Source organism: Sinohyriopsis cumingii, chromosome 14 (genome assembly GCF_028554795.1).
Source record: "Sinohyriopsis cumingii isolate HCF-2022 chromosome 14, ASM2855479v2, whole genome shotgun sequence".
NCBI classification, from domain to species: Eukaryota; Metazoa; Mollusca; class Bivalvia; order Unionida; family Unionidae; genus Sinohyriopsis; species Sinohyriopsis cumingii.
The window spans coordinates 123,440,531-123,454,046 of NC_142974.1; the positions used below are offsets into that span (position 1 = coordinate 123,440,531).

The 13,516-nt window shown below is 36.4% G+C and overlaps 1 protein-coding gene across 3 annotated transcripts; it reads right to left on the reverse strand.

Annotated features, from left to right (window-relative positions):
• Positions 1-873: 873 nt before the first annotated feature.
• Positions 874-13,242, reverse strand: LOC149784757 (hairy/enhancer-of-split related with YRPW motif protein-like). Of its 3 annotated transcripts, none has more exons than XM_089932781.1 (7): positions 12,963-13,242; positions 12,460-12,508; positions 12,105-12,188; positions 9,878-9,950; positions 6,759-7,816; positions 6,022-6,242; positions 874-4,446 (listed from the first exon to the last, which is right to left on the reverse strand). In XM_089932781.1, exons 1-5 carry the CDS (start codon positions 13,022-13,024, stop codon positions 7,158-7,160), a joined length of 927 nt encoding a protein of 308 aa, XP_089788907.1. In that variant the 5' UTR covers positions 13,025-13,242; the 3' UTR covers positions 874-4,446; positions 6,022-6,242; positions 6,759-7,157. The 3 variants fall into 3 exon arrangements, with proteins under 3 accessions (XP_089788907.1, XP_089788906.1, XP_089788905.1); XM_089932780.1 differs by having other exon boundaries at positions 7,150-7,816; positions 12,963-13,241; XM_089932779.1 differs by having other exon boundaries at positions 6,022-7,816.
• Positions 13,243-13,516: the final 274 nt, after the last annotated feature.

The window sequence follows — 13,516 nt, forward strand, 5'->3', positions numbered from 1 at the left end:
CTGCGACCTTCCGCATCCGAGGCGGACGCTCTAACCACTAGGACGCCGGAGCGGTCAATAAATGAAGCACTCAATGTACTAATTATCTATAACAACTATAAACCAGTCTGCAAATGTTTTAAGATAAAATAGAGTATATACGTGGTTGGCAGTCCTTATGGATTAATACTGAAACGTTAAATTTTAGTAATAAAAAAATCTTGTGAGAGGTTTACCGATTTCTAACTTAAAAAAGATAGAGACAAGATTCTATTGGTGCAGTCTTAAGCGTGTTTAGTGTTTTTACAAACATAATTTAGGAACAGTTAATAATGGCAGTAGCATCTGATTCATTAGGTGCAGAATGGATGACAACGTTTCATGAATATGTAGATAAAAACAATATACCGCAGCTCGCATAAAAGATTGCATCAAGTACAAGTCTCTACTGATAAATATAGGTTAAATCATGAACACGAAGATATTTAAAGTTAATGTGTTTTAAATATGGCGTTTCCATATTTTTGCTATGGGAGTTGAATTAGTACAGCAAGGTCTGAAGAGTTTCGTCTTTTATGATTGGATAGGAACGGTAAGTCGAATAGTCTTTAATCAAACTTTGGCACTTTGTTTTCTCTCGGATAGGCGGTCTCTATTTTAAAATCATAATAACAATGCTGTTTTACTTTGTCCTTAACTAACTGACTAATTTGGTGTGTTTAGTAAGCTACCATGATTGATATTTTATAGCAAACTTTATTTACCAAAACTTGCTATTTAAGTGATGATGCTGAAGATGATACTACTACTACTACTACTACTAATAATAATAATGCCAACAATGATGATGTTGATGATGACGATGAAAATTATATACATTTACAAAACAAGGGCTGTTCACAATGATTTTATTTTGACTGACACTTTTGTATTAAAAAAAAATATGCCTGTCAAATGTCTGCAAGCAACCAGGAATAAATGTCATACTAAAATAACATCCATAAAACATTAGGCAAATACTTTATGTAACAGAGTTATCAAATACCACATGTAACAGAGTTATCAAATACCACATGTAACATATTTATCAAATATCATACGTAACAGATATGGCAAATATCATATCTGACAGATTTATGCTGAACAATCAACATGGGAATTTGAGCTAAAGATAGCAGGTTAAATTAAGTTCACATTGAGAATTCCCGCGATATTTTTGTTAGTTTTATTAGCAATTTTTCTTTTTGCCAAAAGCGGACAAGACTGAGATGTAACGAAATGCCGATGTATCAGATATCCTTACATTCCTTGAGTCGTCTTATCGATAAATGTTCCTCTTTTAAGGAGACACCTTTCTTGATTTAGATCCCACCATTCTCACACGTTAGCCATCACCTCCCATGCACAACCACCAACGCAACAATTAACACGGGAGTGCATTATAGTGAATAAGGTGGTACACTATACCAACTGCATACTCCACTTTCTCCGGATTGGCAAAGATATGGGGTTTGATAAGTTCTTGCATGATATTTTGTCGTTAAACACTTTTGATAGGATACGAGGGCAAGTTGCTTCGTTGTTATTGTTATCGTCGTACTTATCTTTGTATCGGATGATACAAGCTTTTCCTTGGAATTAAGTTCTTTAAATGAACTTTCCAAAGTTTTTCCTTATTTGAAGGATTCTTGGAAACAGGAGAAACAACGACCTCAAGCCAGCTTAATACAGTGTTGTTTGATATTTTTATTTTATTCTGCTTGGTTGTGAGGTGAACTTAAAAACCAGCTGACTTTAAAAAACATGCTTGTGGAAGTAGATACATACATACATAGGGGCTCCGAGTGGCCGAGTGATCTAAAGCGCTCACCGTTCTGGATCACTCCCATCTCACCTCTGTCTGCGTGGGTTCGAGTCCAAGGCTCGGCTAGCGTGGGTACGTGGGAAAGCCTGCCAGTAGCCTCTCGTGGGTCGGTGGTTCTTCCCTGGGTTTTCCAGGGTTCTTCCTCCACCTGTTATAATGGCCGCCATGTATAGCCTATCTTGTGCTGAAAAATGGCGTTAAACCCTAGAACAACAACAACATACATATATACATACATGCATACATGCTGAATTTATGATAAACATACACTTGACCTTTGCCTGAACCCATGGCCTTTTATGAAAGGTGGTTGCATTCCATGCTGCCCAAAATTATATAAGTGCTAGGGAAAACTTCTACCTAGACTTCACATAGAATTTGCAATTCCTCTACAGTTCAAACACAGTACCTCTCCGTGCACAAGCGAAACCGTAACGTGTCACCTCCGTAAAGGTGGCAGGAGAGAGAAAGAGAGAGAGATGGCTGGTGAGAGAGATTTGGATTTTAACGTAGTTTTAACAATTTGAGTCATAATATCGCTTATGATGTCTCCAGCGTGGCAGTTTAGTGACATATCGCACTGGGACAACTTGCCACAGACATGTGGCATCACGTTATCATGTCCCACACACTCACATTATCTTGACACCAGACCAATCAGTCCTAACAATAACCTCCTAATGCTGAGCGCCAAGCGAGCCAGGTACTAGTGTCATTTGTTTAAGTCTTTGGTATGACTCGGCCAAGGTTCGAACCCGGGACCTCCTGCATCCGAAGCGGACGCTCCAACCACTGAGGCCACTGTTTTATTACTGCGTATAAAACACGTCTTAAAGGAACATATGAACGGATGCATATTTTTGTGGCGTATTGTTTCTTTTTATCCCTTAATATATAGGGGAGCAAAGTCTCTCTCTCTCTCTCTCTCTCTCTCTCTCTCTCTCACACACACACACACTTAACATAAAAGACAAAAAGAAATTTGAATATAAAATGAATGACAAAAATGTAGCAACCATTTATATGGCACCAATTTATTCTATCTTTCGCAGGCAGGACGTCCAGCGACAAAGTACAGAACAAATGTAACCATTATCGATATATTTTTCGAATGGTAAATCATAGCAACTCCTAAGATCATGTAAAACGTTACTCAGGGAACAAGCTTTATAGACTGAAGTTCAAAGTGTGTACATGCATTTTATCTTCGCAATTTTCGTCGATATTATTATTGTTTTCAACGAGTCAAGAAAAATATATGACAAAATGAACCTGCGAACTTTGAGCAAGAAGGAGAAGTAGCAATCATGATGGAATTAAATACATGGCTCTTACATATAGTCAGTCAGTAATGAAAAAACAGTACCGTAAATTAGCGAACAGGCATTCATGTATTATCCGCAGTTTTGTTACTGTGTGTAAAAAAAAAAAAGATTACCCGCAGACGTACATAACCCGCAGATTTTCGTAAATAATAATAATTAAAGACCAAAGTTTGTGTTGGCTTCCTTTCATTATAGACGTAGTATAAAATACAAGGATTCGATGAAATATCCTTTCTGTTTATCACTGAACCGAAATAAAGCCTTTTCAACCAAACTGCGTCAATTCATATTTAGTTTTCTCACCTCTCAAACATTTCACATTCCACGTGTTCTCCTTGTTTAATACAGGAACTATCCGTTACCTTTAATTCAAATTAAAAAAGACACATACCCATAGACAATCGCAGATGGTATGAATTGCACACCTTCCGCTTTTACGATAAACATTAACACCGGCTACTATTCACTACTGATTCCGGAAATGTGAAATTCTCTCGTAAGTCAGCTGTCCACGCTAGCTGTGAATCCGACTACGACAGCAAATCAGACCTATCTTTGACAGTTTAAGATTGTATGAACATAACAACTTTGCTGCTCTTCATAAATCAGTAAGCTACTGAATTAAAGATGCTGATTTTATGATGTTTATCTTGTTTTTTTGTTATTATATCGTCTTTAAACTTCGAAAATTGTAGATAAAATGTGAAACATAACTATTTAATCAACAATAAACTCATTTACTATTTCGAGCCTGGTGCGTTGTTTGAAACAGGAAACGAGTCTTAAAGTATTACTGCAACGTCGCAATACCAGTAAAAATCAAAGCGGGGGGGGGGGGATACTTGGTAAGGGATAACCCGCGTGTTACCTTCGCTAATTGACGGTACGTTTGTATTCAATAATAAGCACAATAAGTTAGCATCTAATAAAGATGATGGACGAAATATGTAATAAACAATGCTTGGTAGGTTACCATATATATTGCAACATTTTAAATGTGTCATAAAAACAATGATGTCATATATAACAATACAGACATACATTTTTATGTAAACTCTGCTTCCGAATGCATTTGTGATGATAGTTAGCAACAACTTCTTTCAAGGTCTTTAGTTATTTCATCCATGTTCATAAAATATATCTTTGTTCAGCGAACAATTCCAAAATTTGCAGAGAATCGTGGGAAAATGCATCCCTCTGGTAAAAACATAAGACGGAAGGGTCAAGTGCATCCGTTTCAGTGATTGCGATGGGGTCAAATCGGTGTATTCCTGTTTGCTGAAATTAAAAAAGAAATAGTCAGTGAAACAATCAAAACTGTGGAATCAGACTAAAATATGGCATCTTCAAGTGCTATTCGTTGTGACGCATAACCAAAATCAGATTTCTAATAAATATATTAATAATAAAATAATGTGTAATTTCATACTTATGGTAAAATATATGCCAGTTCGCAGATGAACAATACAGGAATCATGTACCTATGGTTTATATAAAAGGACTGGGTAACTATTTTTCATTATATCCGTGCACATTTCATACACCCTGATTTACAACAGGGACTTAATCAAGCAGACGTATAGGAAAACCTTTCACCTCTCGTATTATGTCACGTTTGCTAAATTCTCACGTGAACTCTGCAAACACCTTATAGTGTTTATTACATTCGTTAAATTACATACACTACGAACAACACCAACCCTTCAACTTTAAAAATCGACAACGTATTTTCTACATGTAGACTCTGCAAGTCTAATCTTCAAATTTTCAATCAATAAACAAGAACTTAGGTTGATTTACAGGATATCGCTTAAAATAAATTATAAAAGATATCATCTACACAAGAAACCAGCATTTCAAATCTGAAGTACTTTTAATTTTGTCCAATTTTAAGCAACACTTACATGTTAGTTGTAAATAAACTACAGGGATGAGGTAGCAACATTTTTCAAATAAGGGACACACACATGTACTTATTTTATAAGTTCGTTTTAAAACATGCAGTATAATCTTTCCGAACAGTCTGTCAACTCCTTTGTTTAAACTCCTACTAAATCTCGTGAGATTGGGGGCGGGGATGCGTTATCTCTTCAGTGCATTATAATATTGATTCGGAGTTTCCAATCCATCGCATGTACACGTCTGTATTTAACTCACTAATCAAACACACTTTACTGTACTATATACTCAGGGGAGTCCGCATAATTATTTTCGGGGATGTGGGTGGGAGTGGGGGTACAAACATGTAGTGGTCAGCTATTTAGTTTTACGGAGTGTATGCTAAAATATATTTAGAGGTTTAGTGCCGCCCCCTCCCTCCCGTGCCCTTATGCGCGGGCGCCAATGATTATATTGATAACGTTGATGTAAATGATCGTCTTACGAGTGACAAACGTTTAGCAACGAACACTAAACACAGAGATTTTTGGATTTTCCAGTCTATTTTAAGCCAGCAAATAAATTTGTAAGCAGAGAACAGCAGTGTGATTCTATCAGACTTGCTAGCGCGCCGATAAATAATCTTAAATATAGCACTTTACCGACTGTACGATAATAGACTAACTTAAGTGTTCATTGGCAGATTGGTAGACTAGAATAAAAGAGATTCAGTATTCAGCGACAGCTTGTCACACCAGAACATAGCATACTAAATTTGATGTTAACTGACAGCTTGGCAAACTAGAATATAACAAACTAAATTCTATGTTCAGTGGCAGTTTGTCACACTGGAACAGAAATACTAAATTCAGGTCGATATGGCAGCTTGGCAGACTTGAATACAACAAACTTAATTCAATGTTCAATGGCAGTTTAGATACACCATGACAACGCTAAAGAAAGTAATATAGTTACCGAATGATCCAGAGACGGGCGTTCCAACAAATAATTCCATGATGTTTCTATTTGTGCCTCAGTCTTTTAGTGAATAAAGGTTGCTAATTCCGTTTCGGGTCACATCGTTTTTGGAAAACAGGCTTCTGAATGTTTGTTTTGTATAAACCTCATTCTCATTGGAGTTGTCATCACTTTGTTTGTACAAGTAACTCTAAGTGGTCCAGCCAGCCTGCTAAACCCTGTATAATATATACATTAAAACTGCATAACTGTTTGAGGTACATGGTAAATGACAAGAGTTCATGTGAGGACTAACCTTTAGACAGTCAATACAGTTTCATGACCGATGCAACTAGTGTCATATATAGCAACATTGCTACTTTTTCATGATGTGCCAGTACTCCTATACGGAAATGGGAACGTAGACTATTTGATATTGCCTATTACACTTGCGTGTAATCCGGCGCTACATGACTATCTACGTTTATACTGTGAATGACAGAACACTAAAATTTTGGAATATGCTTGGCAGCAATTTGCAAATTGAGCAAATCTTTGAGAAATCTTGTCTGCTCAATATTCATCCCGATTTGAGTATGTACATGGAAGAGAAAAAGTTGAGAAGACAAAAAACATGTATTACATTAATTCATTAAATTGGAATGACATCAATGATGATGATGATGATGATGATGATGATGTAAAATCCATTACGAATGTTTGTGTAGGTTTTAAGGATATGTTTCTTTACTTACACTGAAGATCCTCATTGGCGTGAAAGCAATGCAAGCTTTCAGTCATGAAGAAAACAGAAACAAATACAACCAAAAACAAGAATCGACAGTATTTTCAAACTGACATGTATCGAATACACACAAACACAATCTATATTTTTAACTTTACGATTCACTGTTGTCAAAGAATACAGAATCACATGTTCGTAGTAACTAGGTGGAAATCACAAGAAACATCTGATAATGTATCCCACAGGACACAAATATGTTTAGAAAACTCACGTCCCGCAGAATTTAAAATTATCGAAATTAAGGTTGCGCATCTGAATTTATAGTAACATCTCTTCCGCGCGTGCATCTCATCCTCAAGTGGTATCCAAAAGAATTATATTTATATAATGAAGACACTTACTGCTATCTTTATGAAAAAAAGATCTGCCCACTTAACGGCCTGTTGTGTTTCACTCCGCTTGTCTGATTGCCGTAGGAATAGGAATCATTTGGGGACATCACTGAATTCACATTTATTGACATTGGAAACTGCGAGTGTAGCTGAGGTGTTAGTGATGGCATGAAGTTTGAGGAAGACTTGTTCATGGAAGGTATATGGCAAGATCCAGACATGTTCGTGGTTGTTTGAAGACGTATATGAGAAGGAAGAGACGAAGCGTTATCCAACTGATTGAAGCCAGGCTCCGTTGTGAATGCCACAAAAGATAATCCAGAATGTCCCGGATGTGATGACAAGGCGTGTTCCGATTGCGAGGAGTGCGACGGAAGCATTGCAGATCTGGAAGATATTGAACTACTGTTATATTGCGGATTTATCGAGCTTATCGGTGGATGTGAGGGCGAGGAGTCCCAAGATGAATTCTGGAATGGCGCTTTTGAAACGGTTTCTCGTTGTGCAGAATAACACTGTAAATGACTCAAAAGACGTAATCGCATTGGATCTTGTAAATCAATTCCTTCCACTGTGACCAGATATCTGGCAACTTCAGCTGCACACTCTCTGAAGCCAACCGAACGATAATCCATGGCAAATGCATGTGGGTCTGGGTAATTGTATCCGTTGATTCCTGAAATAAACATCTTCCAAATATTATACTGGTCCAAGTAAAACGTTACTTGTCGAATAACGGGTGATAACTTATTATATGTACTAAGTACATGTAGCTATTATTTATATTTGTTTGACAAATAAACTTGCTAAATATAGGAATCGAAGTATATTTTTGTGAAAGAAACAAACGATACGATCAAAAGATCAAAAGTCAAAATGAATAACTTTTACAATACAAGGTCGGTCGGATACATATAAAAAAAATGTCCACGTTGTAGTCTATGGCAAAAGAAACAGTCAGGGAACACTTTGTGTGTTTGTACGCCAAAGATATGAAGCCACACAGTCCCAGCGATTATTAGCATCTGGCTTAATTCGTTCGTTGTAGATGTTACGATATAATTCACTTGCCTATTGTTGTCTGTACCTCAAGGACAGAAAATCATTAGAATTGGATACGTTATCTGCTCTATGATTTCGTATTGTAATATGCGCAGTGACGACGAGTGTAAAATCCAAACGGATGGAACAGCTTGTCTTGGTCGAGTAATTAAATGACCACTTAGATATCATGCATTGTAATCTACACATGAATGTGTTAATCTATACAGTTGTGATTAAACCTTATGCATGTAATCTACACATGACAGCATTAAACTACAGAGTTGTGATTAAATATTGTGCATGTAATCTACACATGAATGTGTTAAACTATACAGTTGTGATTAAACCTTATGCATGTAATCTACACATGACAGCATTAAACTACACAGTTGTGATTAAATATTGTGCATGTAATCTACACATGAATGTGTTAAACTATACAGTTGTGATTAAACCTTATGCATGTAATCTACACATGAATGCTGTTGTTGTTGTTGTTGTAGGGTTTAAAGCCATTTTTCAGCACACGATAGGCTATACATGGCGGCCAGTATTAATGGTGGAGGAAGAACCCGGGAAAACCCCGGAAAGAACCACCGACCCACGAGAAGCTACTGGCATGCTTTCTCACATACCACACATAGCCGAATCGGAGACTCGAACCCACGCAGACAGAGGTGAGATGGCACTGATCCGTAACGGAGAGCGCTTTAGACCACTCGGCCACTCGGGGCCCCCACATGAATGCATTAAACCACACAGCTGTACTAGCTAAATGGAAGTAAGTCACAGAAACAGTGCAAAACGAAAGATAAATGAATAACTTTTCAATTTTTTAAACATATGCAATCAGTTCAAGATACGTATGTGAGAAATCTGATTTATTTCCGGTGTCGGCGAACTTCAAATAAATCTTAGACTTCCGGGACAATACAATTTTGTTATCGCATGAATAGGAGCGGTTCAAGGGGCATTATTTGAACCTTTCTTCCAACTCTCAAAGAATGTTATGCTCGATTAGCTAGCAATCGTAAAATGGCTTGAAAATCCTTCACCGCGGCCTTCCTTGTTCTCCAAGTACAATGAGGCTTCTTTTTTTTTTTAGCGAAACGTATTTTTGACTAACGAATCTAGGGACAATTATATGGAGAGAATGGAAAATAACAGAAAGAAAAAAAAAACCACTGGACAATATACTAGCACTCTAAATTCAACTGAAAAAAATTACAAACATCTATTTTTTTTTGTTGCCAATGGATGTAATACAGAAGAAACTTCCCGTTATCGTCATCACCTCATTAACTATTTGATAAAAGGTATTACATTTAAATGTCTACAACCCCATTTCCACTAGAAGAGATGGTGTAGTTTCGTCAACAGACAAACATAAACGCGATCAGTCTAAAAATGCAAAATATACGCCCCCCCCCCCCATTGTACCATCATCCACACCAATAACCCATTTAATTATTTCGCTCTTCTACTTCACATACATTTTTTGGGGGTAAACTGTCATACTAATACAACTAGCAGACTGCATGTAGTAAACAAAATTCGGTAATTCTGTCTTTCTGTCTGTCTCTTTCTCTCTATATATATATATCGTTTAATGTAAGGTGTTTTGCTATTTTTACTCTCGACTTTCGTTCTCTTTGTTTTTTCCTTGTTTGACAAATCAAAATACAACTCTTACCTTTTGAATGAAGAATTTTTAGATGATCCACTGCCATCTGCAGGATTTCAGCCTTCTCCAGTTTGGATGAACCCTAAAGATACGAATAACATATAAAGTGACGCACCAAGACGAGAAAAGTAACGATTTAGTATATACTATCTATTATACTAATTAGTACTAATGAATGCCCTCTCTCAGAATAATTTTCTTAAGTGGAAAGACAGATAAAACCTTTCAATGTGACTGGGCTTTCAATTACGCCCTCCCCACCCCCATGACGTCAAAAGAAGCTAACAGATAAGGCAACACCTGTACGGAAGCCATTGCTCCATGTCGCTTCTGGAGACAAGTGGAATGGACAAGTTTTAATTTTCCTGTTTTATTATTGTTGTGTAAAAAAAAAAGTCTGGTATATACCGCCAATTAAAACTGCCAGTAAAACTCAAGAGTCTCCGGGGAGCAGAGAGGTAAGGAACCAACAAAATGAGGTTCAGAACCACGCCGTTATTGGCAGGTGGGAAATGATAATCCATCTAGGATTTTTAATTAATGAAGGTATCACGCCATATGCCTATTTTGACGAGGTAGTCCATAACCTCAAACCAAGCAAATGTATTAAAGATCGAGATTGATTACAGTAGGTCTTGATAGGGTAGGCATTAATCCACAAACTATCACTACATTTTATGAACCAGTAGTCTGATTACTTTCCAGGTAATTCGGTTTGAAAATATCGTGTGTCTAGGAAACCTATTCTTTATATATATATATATATATATATATATATATATATATATATATATATATATATATATATATATATATAAAATCATCCATCCAACAATTGGAGACATGGATTAATTAAAGAATATAAAACAAATACAAGAAATATGCATGGAACTATGATGACATCGATTTCCTTATGAGGTCATGATTGTAAATCGATGTCATAAAGTCCTGGCTGATAAAATAAGGCATAACATTGAAAAACGAATAAATTGCACACAAAAATTAAAATGTTCAGACCTTTTTAAATCCAGACACCTAATCTCGTTGCTTAAATCTATGTGAGCTCTACGTTAACGAACCCTCTGTATCTCAAGATACACGTTTCTATATTTCTCTTAAAATGATAATGGTGGTGGTGGTGGTGAATGTGGAATCCATGTCGACTAGCACATTTTTCATAAAATTAAAAGAAAAATAAATGACGAATTAACGGATTATGTGTTCTTTGATAAGATATACTTTTTCAAAAAAAACATCGAAGGCATACATGTTCTCTAAAATGTTATATTATATTAAATCAAGTGATAATTTGGCGATGTTTTTATATACTGTTTATCTTAAATAGTGTGGGCCGAAACGTTCCGGTTGACATAGTGAGGCAAAAACATTCCGACCAAATCGTCTCCAAACAAACATATTTGAAATGCAAAAGGTACGAGACGTCTCAAATAAAGCACATGCATTTAAATCTTATTTTGTGGATTTTTAGACTAAAAGTTTTAAAATATCAATGACATAAATCTTGGTTAAATACAAAATTATTCTTAAATCTGCAAATATATATTAAAGGCATTACATGAACTTCAATAGCAAGAAAGACTATCTTGTCCTCCTTTGTTAGATAAAGATAACAAAAAAGGAATTACTAGAAATCTAGATTAGCTAAAAGTGATCAAATATTAAAATACTTATGTGTAAATTTATAAATAATCAATGTATGTGCGGATTTTCCTCGTTGGTTATGGGGTACAGGTCTTTTATGCCTAACCAGTTTGGCTGCGACGATTTGGTCGGAATGTTTCGGACCACTATACTTTACGATAGACAGTATAAACAAAATATGAGCAAATTATCAGATGTCGGAATCTCTTTAAACACCGTGTGTGATTAATAAAAGTTAGGTTTGCGGAGTTCAGTATGTAACAGAAAACTATGGAAAATTATTCCATGTACTACTCACTGACTTATCATCAGTATTCAAACATTATTTTAAAAGTAACACGGAATATTCCAATGGAAACAGTATTAAAACAGCACAGTATATCCCAAATTAAATGTATGTCAGGCCGAAAAGGACTGACCAAAAGTAGCGTTTGGGCCGAACTATTCCGGATCGAACTGATTTTAAGCCCAAACGATCCGAACCAGGTTACGTATCCAATTTTAGTAGAGTCTTGTAAGGGAAATCACTTGAACTAATCTGAAGTACGACGAAAGAAAGCTTCTGTAGACCAACCTGTTTTTCAAATGCAGAAGGTACGAGACGTCTTAATTCTGACAGACTTGTGTTGATACGATCTCTCCTCCGTTTCTCGATAATCTAAGAAAATAAATATCGTATAAAAAGCATACTATCCGAATTATCTTTTCAATATAAAGTTCTGATATAAACTTGTATTGATTCATAAAGAATACGGTCATCAATATTAAAACGCTACATGTTATACACCAATGATTTAATTCATATTGCATTAATGTTGTGTTTAAAAATTATGACAGATGCAATACATTTTATCTACATTTGTCTCTATCAATTTCAAAATGACATTCTGTTAGTCCATATTTATAAGAGTAATGGAAATAAAACTCACCCCTCTTCTCTTCTTCCTCGTCGTAATCTGACCACTCTGGGAAGGCGACCTAAAAGAATTGAAGGACGTCTATTATTATTATTATTATTATTATACAAAAAGTATTCCGTAAGTTTACATATCAAAACATGGTGTAAAGGTAATGTAACAACGCTATAGTTTGTTCCACATAGCTTCGCGAATTTTTCCTTTCTGCAACTTAGTACACTGTCGTATACGGCATTAAATGTAGCTAAAGGTTTTAAATACTTCGCGTGCACAACTATGTAGCTAATGTTGCATATTTACAAGCACTTTCGTTCATAATGATTGAGTTGCTTCGAAAATCGAGGCTACAACAACGATGTTCTAACATGAAAATCTTGTCTTACGAATACAGCCATGCTTGCAATGAATTTGGGGCTTTAACGTCAACATTGCACGTGCCGCTTGCATGGTCCACGTCCGCTCTGCGAAACGAAGACCATCTCGTACAGTTGTGTTGTTTTTATTCATCTACTTACCCCGACTTCAGCTGGTCATCAAACAGATCGTCACTGTCACTTTCACTGAGACTTCGCTTCATTCTGTGCGAACGGAAGTACAAGTTTTCCTACCAGTATGAGCGAACGTATGCCTGCTTTTCCTGAACCACCGTCAGTAATGCTTTGCGGTACTTTCTCACGCAGCTCGCGATTAAAGTTAGTCAATTTCAACATTAGGCTCCACCCTTCTTGATGTTAATTTCATATTATTAACACACGCGCGTAGCTGCTGCAGTTCAGATTGGTTATCGCAGGGGGTTATACGCGCATTGGTTGATTCATTGATCGGCTCCACAGCAGATGTGCGCCCGACCTACAATCGCTACAATGCGCGTGACAAGCCTTTGTTTATTTGTTTGACACTAAGCGTCAATTGTACAGTAATTAATACAAATAAAGCATCGTCACCCGTATTTTTCTTACAGTCTGGCGAAAGAGTCTAACTTTTCAGACTTCGAGAGGAAATAGCGATCATAACTTGTCAGTTTTTTTTATTTGTTTAAGTTTTGCTGCACTTCCCGATGTTGCATCCG